A 13,235-nucleotide genomic window follows, 5' to 3' on the forward strand; every position below is an offset into this window, starting at 1 on the left:
CTGATTACAGTAATTTTATCATTCTTCAATATTGCAGAGCTCAATAATGTCAGACAGAAGAACGTTACCTTGGAAAAGGATTACATCAAAGCACAGAAGGTAAGATGATTATCTCAGTATTCATTTAATTAACTATGGCAGTTGATGATTGATTCATTAACCACCTAGACCAACACAGTCACAGTGTTTGACACTTGAGAGAAGATGCTAACCCTTCAAATTTGATGGCTTGCTCAGTTATTCTTTTGTTGTTCATGAGGGCGTATAGGACAGGGGATATTAAATTATAGTCATTGTAATCTATTTAGTGTGTCTTGAAGACTTGCTCAAGGCATTGGGAAACTGGGCCCTGTTTGGTAATCAAATAAACTTTGATGCAGTCTCTGAAGAACCCTTCTAAGAATGTTGTTTACTTGTCCCAGATTTAATTTTCACTGTACCTTATACATTTATTTTTTTACTAAAGGCACTGAACAAGAGCAAGAAAGCTCAGGTAAGTTATTTGTTTTGTTAACTTAATAAAGGAATCTGATCTTACTATAATTTCCAGACTATTAACCATGGTTATCCAGAGTATTAACCCCTGGTAGTTAGTAATGCACACAGTACCACAGTAACTTAATGTATCAGGTTAAAACAACATGGAATAGATAACCAATTTATATTCACACTCAGTCTTCCATATTAATAAACTAGTTAAAGTTATTTAAACGTTTTCCTAGAGAGCATAGCAACTAGACAACTGTAGCAACCAAGAACCATCGTTTGCTGCAGAGCCTGAAGCAAAGTTCAATTTCTCAAAATCAGCTCACCAATAAAAGGCAGTCTTGGGTTCAAAGTGATCACAAACACTTTTGGATGATAATTGATATTAAACAATCCTGAGAGAAATAATGGGACATCAATGGAGCAAGGGCTCACTCAGATATCAATTTAGTGAATTAAGTGGGAGAACTCCCCCCCCCCCCCTCCCCTTTGCCCTTCTCGAAACACATTCATTAAATGGTTAAGATTTCCACTGCAAGCGTGTCAGAAGATTATCGTTTATGTTAGGCATCGATTAACGATTCGACTTGGAACGTTTAGCGTCCTGTCCCACTCGATACCATAACACTGAAACTCTCAGTAAATGGTTTTCACTGTGAGTGGGATTGAGGTAGTTGTGTGTGTGTGTGTGTGCGTGTGCCTGTGCGCGTGCGCGTGGGTGTGCAAACACTTGTGTGCGTGCGTGTGGGGAGAGGGTGTAGTATGTTTGCTTGAAATGCCCATCCAGACTTCATACACATTTTAAATAGCTAGTACCGCTCACACCACAACTACATAGCATTTAGATTTATGTGACACAATGATGTAACATTGAAAAAACTGCGGTTAATACAGGGGTGCAGTCAACGAACGGATTGTTTTATAAAATTACATAAAATACTGTAATGCGGTTAATACACGTTGCGGTTAATAGTCGAGAAATTGCAGTCTTTGCAAATGTGGTTTTGAGTGGAGTGTATGTGTAACTTAATTTTTGCATGAATGTTTGCAGAAAATGCCTTTTTCCTTTTAAAATTGAATGTTATAGTATGTGATTTTTATGCTTGCTAATGTTTAGTTTAGTTTACTAATGCTTTCAAAATGTGTCACTGTGTTTATACCCAGGAGTTCATGTTCTTAGATATATGTTGATATATATGTTGACATTTCACCAAACCCTTTATGTCACTGAAAAACAGATATTAGGTTTCACCAACGCGTTGCATTCAGTTCAGTCTAGCTCTGGCACAGCCTTGGGTTAGGTAGTGAAGCACTCTTAAGGAGCTAATTTGACAATTTCCCAGGGATTATGACTAATATAATCATTTGTATTTTTTCTTTTCAAATATGCATAATACAGTCTAAACATAGCTAAGCCGTATGTCACAATGTCTTGTTTGTGGGTCCCAAAGCCTTTGTCTTATGAAGTACATGTGGCTGAGCAGGAAGCTGAGGCATATTTAGAGAATGCACTTTTTGCTGATGTTTGTGTTTGGAAGTTGTCTTTATGTGTTCAGAAGCAGTATAGATAACATTAGTAGACCGAAGTCTCTGTCTAGAAAGATGGTTAATAATCCACAGTTGTTTCTTTCTGTTTTTGTTTGGAAGTGAAATGGTCAGTGATCAGTCTTTGTTCCCATTTCAGTAAGTGTAAGTGACCGTAGGTGTTTGACAGTGTTCATGATGTTGTTCTGAGGAGTAATTCTCAGTAATCTCCATAGATTAGCCTATGTGTTTGTATCTCTACTAAGTTTGGAGAGGAGAGGTTGACGGGAAGACTGTTTCATTCAAAGGGTTACTTGTCTTTATTGAACAGTGGCTTTAAGTAAACTCTGTTATTGTGAGAATTTGGTGTCTGTATTGAGAAGTGATGGTCAGTAATCTGTCGTTGTGAGGCCTCTGTGTCTGTGTGGAACGGTGATTGTCAGTAATCTGTCGTTGTGCAGGCTCTGTGTCTGTGTGGAACGGTGATTGTCAGTAATCTGTCGTTGTGAGGGCCCTGTGTCTGTGTGGAGTGGTGATTGTCAGTAATCTGTGCCTGCCCCTCAGCTGAGTTCCTGGCTTTGTGCCTGCAGGAAGTGGATGCCTTGCTCAGCGAGAATGAGATGCTTCAGGGGAAGCTGCACAGCCAGGAGGACGACTTCAGACTGCAGAACAGCACCCTCATGCAAGAGCTCTCCAAGGTGCTGGAATCCCCCCCCCCGCCCACCCAATGCACACAACAAACCTCAAACAACTCTCACTTGCTCCCCATGACTGAAACATCATAGAACACATTACAGATATGAATACAGAGATGCAAATGCATCCTTCATCACATGCATATACATTTATATATACAAAATATTATCAATTTAATGTATAAAGGTACGTTAACACTCATTAGCTCACGTAGGGGTACTTATAATGGAAACGTTTATTAATGTTTACTAATGCTTCCAAATGTGTCAAATGTGTTTATATCCTGGAAATACATATATGTAAAAATATGTTAATGTATTATTTTAGAGTACACATTAATGCAAATTAGTTTGCTTTGATAGTCCCAAAGTCAAATGGTTTTCTTTTATGAGCTGAGTCAATATCTAATGCTAGCACTCCTAGTCTATCATTTGTTCTACCGCACCCCTGGATCTTTTTGTATGATCTACAACCTGTGGCCTAATATTTGCTCCATGATCCTAATGAAATCCCATTGTGTTTGCTTTCCCTCTCAGCTGTGCTCTCAGATCGAGCAGTTGGAGCAGGAGAACACGTCTCTGAGGGATGGAAAGGGCCTGCAGGCCACGGCCCCGAGCCCCACCCCCTCCTCTGGGCCGGTTGACGGGGAGCTGCTCAGGCTGCAGGCCGAGAACTCGGCCCTGCTCAAGAAGATGGCAGGTACCTGGACAGAGCAAGGCTGCTTTTATTGTACAGACCTACCTGAGCTAACTAAACAAAAAAACAAATGTCTGAAAATCAAATATTTGATTGATTTGGTTTTCAATTATTCGACTTTTTGTAGTCATACACACATTTAAAGCCTCATGCTGTATTTTTACCTTATCTGGAGGCGTCTTTGTGTTGACATTTTAATGTGTCTTCGGTCGGCATTCAAGAGTAGTGTAAAGCACAGAGAGTTTGTATCAGGACAGGTGCACCTTGGGATCACTCAATGGTCATGTGATCTTTATGTTGTTAGCAGCAAACACAAACAGGTGAGCAACAGGAGATCTAAGGAAAAGGTTACTGATCTGACATTACAGTGCTTATATTTGGCCTACAGTCTTGGTGATCTACCAAAGCTATTAAAACTTCACTGATCTATGGAACCAAATCTCGCTTCAGCATCACACAGAATGCTTTCTCACGGGCCAAACAACACCATGCACGACATATTCAGTGCTTTCTGGTATGAGCGTCAGATGTTCCCAGTTTGACAGGCAAGTCCTGAAAGTGTACGGCAGTCTACTTTTGGCTTATTATACCAAATGTATCTCTGCAATACAGTATGAGTCTCATTGAAAACAACTCTGATTAATGGCACTACAATTGTATACAGTACCAGTCAAAAGTTTGGACACAAAGATTTTTCTTTGATTTTATTATTTTCTACATGGTAGATACAACTTTTTTTTGTTTAGTACATCATTCCATATGTGTTCTTTCGTAGTTTAAATGTCTTCAGTATAAATCTACAATGTAGAAAATAATAAAAGTAAAGAAAACACTTCTCAAAAAAATTAAAGGTGTGTCCAAACCTTTGACTGGTACTGTACATTTTATATTTAGTGAACAAAGTGGCGGGTTAATCAGGCATTAACCATTTAACTATTAAACATTAACCATACAAATCATGAAGTACCTGATCCATACAGAGTGGCAAACAATGGGCTGCAACCACAGAGGAAAAGTCGGAAGAGTGTTTCCCCTCGAGCAGCAACAGCAATGTTAGCGCTTAACATATGGATCGGTTCTGCTGCTTAGTCCATGGTATTGTTTGGCTGTAAAGAACGGCCTGCCGTCTCACTAGGTGATTTTATAATAATGCGATAATGATTTCAGATGCACTATAGTCTGGAGTTTTTGTGTTACTTCCAGAAATCGAAACACCTTGTATTGCAAAAGCGCTCCCTCTGAAGTAGACTCTACATATTGCAACTTTTCAAGCCCTACCCTGCTGGATCCAGACTGCTGTTAAAAACATGAACTTTGATTTTGCTGCAGTATGGCAGCGAAAGCAGATAGGTGCCTTTTTATGATCTCCCACAGGAACTACCTCTGTCAGGAACTACCTCTGCTTTGCACTGCTGATTGAGGCTGTCGGTGAACTGTGGGGGTTTGCTCTTTCGTGGTGTGTGTTTGTGTGTTTGTGTGTGTGTGTTTCTCCCAGCCCTTGGGTAGTATTTGTGTGCTCCGGCACTGGTTTTCATCTGCAGGCGTGTTTTTCAATAGTGCTTGTGTTTGCATGTGTTTTTGTATGCGTTTTCACTCAGCCCTTCAAGAGCGCCAGGAGAGCCAGTTGAAGAGTCCGCGGGGAGCCGAGGTCAATGACGGCAGCCCGGGGGTGATGGATGGGGGTGTCGACACTAATGGGGTGCAGGGTTACGGGGTGCACCCTGACGCCAGTGGGAGTGTTGGCACGGAGGATGGCGAGGCTGGCCACAGTGAGAGGCTAGTACAGGTAAGTAAGGTAAAAGAGCTCTACCCTGCAGGCAGCTTTGATAGGCTGTTGAAGAACAACTTGAAAATAGAAAGCCATACAACCTTATTTGTATATGCACATATACACAATGGTTCTGGGGCAATGCTAGGTTCTACCTCATGATCGGCTATTTCAGATCATTTAGTGTGCCTTTTGTGGCTCAGACATTCAGTTTTTTTTTTAAGTTTACCCCAGTTGGCAAGTCAGTATGTTCAAAGTTGCCCTGGAAAAGAAAAAAAGGTCATGGCAGATTGACAGTCAACAGTAGATGCAGGCTCTAATTGAATAAGAGGTGTGTTTCAGGCTCATGGTCCAACAAATATTGAATTGCTTGACTAGTCTGACTTTCTTTCTGTTTTTTTCCTCCTCTTTCCTTCACTCCCCTCTTTCTTCCTTACTTCCCTCTCCCTTTCCCTTTTTCTTGAGCGTGCAGACAGAGGTGAAGTGTGCCAACCTGGAACAGCGTGTGAATGAGCTGAATGGTGAGTCGTCGCCCCCCCCCCCCCCCCACCTTATCTTCTATACATGTTTTGTGAATCTGAAAGGGCAAGCAGTTGATGACTTCACAGAGCTCAGCATTTCCACTACTTTATTCTGCACTTTCTCTTTCTATTTGCAAATGCACATAACTGTTTTACTTCACACACAGTATAGCAGTGTCTGCATTTATCAGTTCTCACCGTTTTGTCAAATCAGCAACCAGTGGCTAAGTGCGATGATGTCAAAGTGAAGCGTTTGTTTGAAACGCAGTTACAACAATGGCGGCAGTGATAGAACTAGACGAAGCAATACAAACAATAGTAGCAAGGCTTGCAAACGTTGAAGAATTGGATGCTGGAGCAATAACAATGTGTCTGGTTGAATAATGTGAAAACGGTGATGATTACACTTTGGTGGTTTGAAGTTTAATTTAACACGACATATTTAATCATTTCACAATGACAATTCAACAATTTAAATATTTTCATGACATGCTCTGATGTTGGACTTAAACCAAATAAATGATAAGTGGGTTGCCATCACAGCACATGTCAGGATTCCTGTTGAAATGACGTTCATTACGTCACATGCGTGTCACACATGCCACACATGCCACACATGCACAGCTCGATGCTCTTCACATTAGGGCCTGTAGTCGCAGAAGTGCGGCCCATTGAAAAAGTGGTTGGTGAAAACAAAGAACACATTGTGTGCGTGTGCGTGTGTGTGTGTGTTTCTCATCAGAGGTGGAACTGAAGCTCCAAACTGAGATGGAAGAGAAACTCCTGCTAAAAGGGCAGCTCCAGACTCTAGAGGTGAGGAACTCCGAGGACATGAAACTTCTCAAGAGGTTCTTGTGAAACCCCTCACCTCAGCGGCAGTTACACAGACACCCTCCCTCGTCAGCTCATACGCAGTGAAATGCAGAACTGATATGTATATATTTTTAACAGAGCTTGATTCTTTGTTTGTTTCACTATGTGTGTGTTTTTTTTTGTGTGTTTTTTCCACCAGTCGTCCAAACAGGCAGATATGAGCAAACTTAATGAGGAACTGGCAAAGGTAACTTCCGGTCTTCACTCTGTATTTCCTGTTGTTGTTGTTGTTGTTGCTATGGATATGTGAACAGCGTTTGACATTTGTGTTTCAGCTCACGGATAAACTGAAGAAAAAGCAGGAGAGGTAAGCAAAGATGTTGCCGTCAGCAGCCCCGGGATGCCTCTGTTCGAACATGGTGTTCGCTTCCTTAAGTCTAAACTTACGTGTCACATGTGATTGGGATACTGCATCTGTATGTAAATGACACCGGCTGGTGCGTCCTGGAACACTCGGCCTTAAACGAAAGCTTCTAAAAGATAGCTCATGATTTCTACACTACTCCTTGCTTTCTACTGATGTGTGGTTAATGGATCATTTTTGCCCCCCAGACAAAACTGACTGTGTGGCTGCGGTCTTTTTTATTTATTTATTTATTTATTTATTTATATCCTTAACAAATGCAACACTGCAGCCTACAAGAAGTGGAGACAGGTAGAGAAGGAGAGGGAGGAGGAGAGAGAATGAGAATAGGACTGCACAGTTTTTCCACTTCCTTTTGACTTGTGGCCAATCTGTGACGGATCACTTGAGACTGGTCAGGCCTGCTGCTTGCTAGCCTGCTTTCTGAATGCGGGTACATTTTTAGGGACTGACTGATGCAGGACACCTCTCTGTGTTGTGGGACTGCGGGTGGGATGAAGGGATAGATTGAGGAGAGGAGTGTGGGGGTCCCTTGCGGAACCAGGGCAGTGGCCCTTGTGTACCGTCAGCAGACGAGAGTAATGAGTCTGAACCTGAACTTGTTGTGCTGGCAGTGTGGCAGGGCAGTGTCATCTGCTGCGTCTGCAAAGAGCACAGCCCAGGATCCACAGCTCACCGCACACGCAAACACATACGATCACACACAAGTACACCAACGCACGTACGCAAGCACGCACACTCACAAAAGCATACGTGCATGCACAAGCACACACTCACGTATTTACTCAGACAGCCACACAAACCCCACACACACACACACACACACACACACACACACACACAGGGTCAGCTGGTGGTATTAACTCATAGACAGCCACACAAAACCACACACACGCACACAGGGCTAGCTGGTGGTTTGTCTGCTGCTATTGAGGACAGCCAACAATCAACAGTCCACCACAAACACGATTGAAAATATGAATGCGGGTATCACTCCACGTAATGGAAGATCCTGCAACAGACGTTAATAATATGCTGTAGCTGACCTGAATACAGCATTAACTGGATATTTTAATATTACTCAATGCTTGTTCATGTTATGTTAACTAATGCATTTGATTATAGGAAAGAGGTAATTTGTGGTGATTTCTAAACTTCAGCATTTACTCACCAAGTCTAAAAACGCCCTCTCTGTCCCCTTCACAGCTTTCTGCGGCTCCAAAGTGAAAAAGAGGTTCTGTACAATGACAGCAGGTAAAGTCATGAGAAACACACCAAACTGCATTTTTCTTCCATATTTTCTGCTTGTCTGTCTAGCTGTCCGTACACGTATTCATCACTCTAAACGGTGTGACGTTTTCTAGCTTTACTTCACAACTTTGAACTCTTGAACCTGTCATAGTGCAGTGGCAAGAAGAATAACATTTCCTAAAAGCTGGTTGCCCCAGAGCTTTCCCTTTCCACTCCTAAAAGACACACAACCATAAAGAAGTGTAATTTCCCGATGTTATGAGTGCACTATTTCATACCACAGCTGATAAATCGTTTCTGACACTTTACTGTGAGTGTGTGTGGCAGCCTTAATGAGACAGGGGAATAAATGTTTCAGGCGTGTGAATGTGCATACTAAAGATGCGATGCCTTTTTATACGTGTCGACTGAGGTTCCAGTCCTCTACTTTCTCTTGATCTCCAAAACGTTATGTACTGACTGACTGACTTCCTTGACATTTCATGTAACTTCTGCCATTCAACGCAGTAATCTCTTCCCATCACTGACTGATTGAGTCCATATCATTGTGAATGTTTCCATGATTTCAAACATACAGTTGTGTATAAACGTCATTGCTGCTGCTGCTGCTGTTGCCATAGGCCCTTTGAGGACTGAAGCTGTCTTGGGGAGATCAGTGGGATGTCTAATTGGGGAGGGCACGATGAGTGTTTTTAATATGTGGTCTTTGGAGAAGAATCGATGGGATACTGTCACTGCGTGTGAGGGATGACATATGTGGGTTCCTGTTTCAGGACGAAGATCGATGAGATCCAGCAGAGGAAGGAGGAAGAGCTGAAGTCCATGAACATCCGCATCCAGAAACTCCAGGCAGACCTCACATCGGCTAATCAGGTGACACATATACACACGCACACACACACACACACACACACACACACTCTCGCCTCTCTCGCCTCTCTCACCCACGTACAAATAGATTATCTCTTTCTCTTTCCAAACTCCCTTTCTAGATATCCCTCCCATCCCTCTCTGTCTCTCTCATGCACACACACACACACACACACACACACACACACACACACACATGTGTTCATTACCACTTGGATGTAAAATCGACACAACATCAAACGCCCCCCCCCCCATCCTCATGGTGTAGATATCTGCTCTCCTCTAGTCAATAGCAGGTAAGCGGGGGATAATAATACATGCGCCACAGCTCTCCTGGGGAAATGGTAAAGACTGCAGTCAGGGTTTCAATTTGTGCTCCCTCCTCAGAGCCACTATTTCTGGATGATTTATGGTGAGCGACCCACTGCTGAATCAGTCACTGTCACACCAGGGGGCTGCAGAGAGGGTGAGGGGGCGAGGGGGTGTCATTGTCCTTGTGTGTGTGTGTGTGGAGGGGGGTTGTGTGTGTGTTTTGGGGGTGGGTAGAAGTGATGGTGAGCGGTTTCAGGTGGTAAGGTAGGCTTGTATATCTGTGTGTGAGAAGGAAATTATGTGATTGTGATTGTGTGTGTGTGTGTGTGTGTGTGTGTGTGTGTGTGTGTGTCTGTTTGTTTTGCAGACTATAGCTGAGCTGAAGGAGCAGTTCCAGAGTAAAGACAGAGAACATGAGGTGGCTCTGCACACGCTGAAGGATCAGGTAAAGCTAGCCGCTCTCTGAGTTCATGTTAGGAAATTCTGTTGATGTCTTAAACTAGCTTGAAGCTGTCTGCGCAGACTGTGTTTTGCACCGCCTAGAAGCAGAACAGGATGCTGGGCTGAGAAAAAACAACACATTCTGAGAAATGTGACAGGGTAAACACATTCTGTGAAATGTCACAGAGTCTTAAAGACGGTGTCCAAAAGACGGGTTCTCTTGATACCAAATTAGGAAAGGTCTCACTTTAGGGGTTCTACCCCAAATGAGGAACCACACATGTACTATAAACGCTGCAAGAAGGGATTGCACCTTCGGAGTTCTATAGTATTGTTGATACTAAAATCTCCAACAGGTCAGCCCTCTCTTTGTTTTCTTTTGCCATTAACGGCCTCTCATCTCTCTCTTTCTCTTTGTCTCACTTTTCTGCGGTCATTAGGGGGGTTCCCAGAAACCCCTTGTTCAAATGGAACAATTACTGAACTTGTCTCTTCATAGTTGTCCAAGTTGTGCGCCACACATGGAGTCCGCAGTTAGCAATTAGTGTCTGTGCCGCAGCCCAGGTGTTCATTATCATCCCCACCGAGGGAGCGGTGCTAATCTCTGCTTGTGTCTGGGAGAGGGCTACATATATCTGCCTTTGACAGACCGGCAGCCACCTGTGACTGCAGACTGCAGATTCAATAATGATTTCTTTTTTTTTTTTTAGGTTTAGTTAATGAATACACAAATTGTGCAGTTGTATAACACAACTGCATACATTACATCCTGATGAAATGCACTTTCATGTCAAAAGGCCCTCGGGTGTATTTCGTCTTCATACTGTTTTGGGATGCTGACTGAAATGTTCGACGAGTGTGTTAGCCCCTGCTAGTTCTCAGTCTTTTTCTGAGGAGGGGGAAAAAAAAATCACTGGCGCCAAGGGACTCGAAAATCCCTTAGCAAGGCGCTTTTTGCGCTCGAGTGAACTGTTCACGACATCCTAAGACATTGCTTCCTGCTGCCAAATGGCTTCTCTTTCCTTTCAACCCCCTACAATGGCCTTTCCCAAACTCAAGTTCCGAAACTTTTAAATTACTTTTGAGAAGGCACTAGTTAATTGACCGTTAATGAAAGTGCAAGTGAGACATCATCGGCTAAATAATTAAGGATTAGCCTGAGTGAAGAGTTTGTGCGTGTGTGTGTGTGTGTGTGTGTGTGTGTGGGGGGGGGGGGGGGTTGACTGTCTAGATCAGCTCTTGTGGGAGAAGGCCTGTTGTGAGGGTAGTAAGTTCTCCTGGATCACCTCCCCTCCCTCTCAAATTCCTCTAAAAGTCAATCTCCACCTCACAGGAGTCACTGACATTAATTAAGCATGGGATGGACTAAACAGAGTGATAAAGAACAAAAGCTAGTTGTGTGTCTAAGTATGGGTGTGTGAGTGTGTGTGTGTGTGTGTGTTTCTCCCTTCTTCTTTAAATGGAAGTGCACTGATGTATTACTGGAAAGCTTAAGGATGTGCTTGCAAGTGCTCTTTCATTTCCTGACTGGCTAATTCTGTTTTACTTATCTCTCTCTTCCTCCTCATTCCTCTCTGTATGGTTTTGTTTTTCTGTTCCTCCTCAATTCATTCACTACCCCATCATGCATCACTTTCACATCCGTCCCGTATGACCTCAATGACCCCCCCCCCCCCCCCCCCCCTCTTTGCAATTTCTACTTTTATTTTTGGTAATCTGCAATTACGTGCCCTTATAAATGTTCTTGTTTCTTCCTTTCTCTCCTTCTGTCTCAATCTTTGTTCACTTCTTGACTTTTTTCCATTATTCTCCCCCCTGTCCTTTTTCTCCTCTCCAATCTTGATTGGTCCATCTTGTCTCCTGTGTTCTTTCATTTGTGCTCTTGTCTTTCTTCCCCCCCCCCCCGCCCCCTCACTCGCATTCACATTCTCCTCCGTTCCATCTTGCATTCCATTTCTCTTTTCCCCTACTCCCGTTCACCTTCTCTCCCCATCGTTTCCCTCTTCTCTCCCCCTGTGCCCTCCTCCTCCTCCTCCTCCTCCTCATCGGTCCGTGCGGCGTCTGCTTGTCCCGTGGCTGCAGGTTGCGTGTCAGAGCGCAGTCAGTCAGGAGCAGGTCGAGGGCATGCTGACAGAGAACGATGCCCTCAGGACTAACCTAGCCGCCCTAGAACAGGTATTTCGCACTTCCGCCCACCTGGCTTAACTAGTCCACACCTCTGGCCAGGTGCTGCTCACCTGGGCATCCCCCGTCGTGCCCTTTCCACCAGGTGTAGATTGCTTGTTTTGCCATCCACCAATAAGCATCACCCACCTGCCACCCAGGGTTTGGCTCCATCATCCATCACAGCTCTGCCGTACTTCACTTGTATCTTCACCATTTCCTTGTTCACCAATTCTCAGCAGTAAAGCTGTGTCTCACGGGCATGAAGCCATTCTCACCCCTCGCCAAACTGTGGTTGTCTTTCACCCCCTTACCCATTCATTCGTCATGACATAATGTGGCAGCTATCTTTGTTTGAGTTGTGTTTTGAAGTTGCTTGGTTTCATGGGCAGAACGGATTCAATTCACTCTGCACTGTCATGCTTCATGGCCTTGTTTTTATTTGTTAATAGGGTAGGAAACTCACCCGCGGTCATCTCTGGCTCTCACCTTTTGTTTTTCACTTGCATGTTTCAACCATGGCAACATTTATGCGTAATGTCGGTCAGAGGTGGAAAATCTGAGGGTCGGAAACGTAAAAGCTTTTGCCCCATCTAAGCACTAATTCAAATGACTTCACTCAGTAGTTTTACCCCTGGACAGTGGTAATTACTGAGTCATGGAGAGACATTTTGCTCTCAGAATCTGGATTTTCCACCTCTGATTTAAGCCAGACTCCCCAGCTTCTTGGTCTGACTCCGATGTGTGTGTGTGTGTGTGTGTGTGTGTGTGTGTGATCAGATCCAGACAGTGAAGACTCAGGAGATGAACCTGCTGCGGGACCAGACTATGGCTCTGAGCGCGGAGCTCCAGCAGAGACGGAGTGAGCAGGAGAGCTTCATGGCCCAGAGGGACGACCTCAACTCCCAGATCCAGGTCTGAGTCCATCCTCATCCTTCTCATTCAGTGTCTGTGACATTTCAGTAATGCCCGCCTGCTTTTGGTTCCTGTTGATAACATATACCTTCAACCCCCTAAAACTGAGTCTCTGATACCCTTGAACTATTGTCCTGCTCTTGATCTTTCAGTATTAACACTGTCGCTGCATAATTTGGTTTCACTGACTTCTCTTGTCTTTATATGTATTCAGCCTCTGTTACATGGGAAAAGTATTACCCAGCTCTTCATCTACTGTTAAAAGTCCCTCATGTAAAGGAGTCTAGGTTTTAAGGCTCTTGGACTGAGACCACCATCACCTTGTTTCTTTAAAATCAACATCTGCTACCCTTCA

At 43.7% G+C, this 13,235-nt stretch overlaps 1 protein-coding gene across 4 annotated transcripts in view; it reads left to right on the forward strand.

Annotated features, from left to right (window-relative positions):
* gripap1 (GRIP1 associated protein 1) overlaps positions 1-13,235 on the forward strand; it is a 53,000-nt gene that overhangs the window by 2,115 nt on the left and 37,650 nt on the right. For 2 of the 4 annotated variants that reach the window (XM_031565875.2, XM_031565877.2), the window contains exons 3-16: positions 38-99; positions 467-493; positions 2,601-2,708; positions 3,243-3,405; positions 5,001-5,197; positions 5,643-5,691; positions 6,434-6,504; positions 6,704-6,751; positions 6,840-6,871; positions 8,135-8,182; positions 8,953-9,052; positions 9,729-9,806; positions 11,885-11,977; positions 12,746-12,880. In XM_031565875.2, the coding sequence (XP_031421735.1) occupies positions 38-99; positions 467-493; positions 2,601-2,708; positions 3,243-3,405; positions 5,001-5,197; positions 5,643-5,691; positions 6,434-6,504; positions 6,704-6,751; positions 6,840-6,871; positions 8,135-8,182; positions 8,953-9,052; positions 9,729-9,806; positions 11,885-11,977; positions 12,746-12,880 (1,211 nt within the window). The remainder of the gene's footprint in view (positions 1-37; positions 100-466; positions 494-2,600; positions 2,709-3,242; positions 3,406-5,000; positions 5,198-5,642; positions 5,692-6,433; positions 6,505-6,703; positions 6,752-6,839; positions 6,872-8,134; positions 8,183-8,952; positions 9,053-9,728; positions 9,807-11,884; positions 11,978-12,745; positions 12,881-13,235) is intronic. The other 2 variants (XM_031565876.2, XM_031565878.2) reach the window with 2 other exon arrangements.

Source organism: Clupea harengus, chromosome 4, assembly GCF_900700415.2.
Source record: "Clupea harengus chromosome 4, Ch_v2.0.2, whole genome shotgun sequence".
NCBI lineage: Eukaryota > Metazoa > Chordata > Actinopteri > Clupeiformes > Clupeidae > Clupea > Clupea harengus.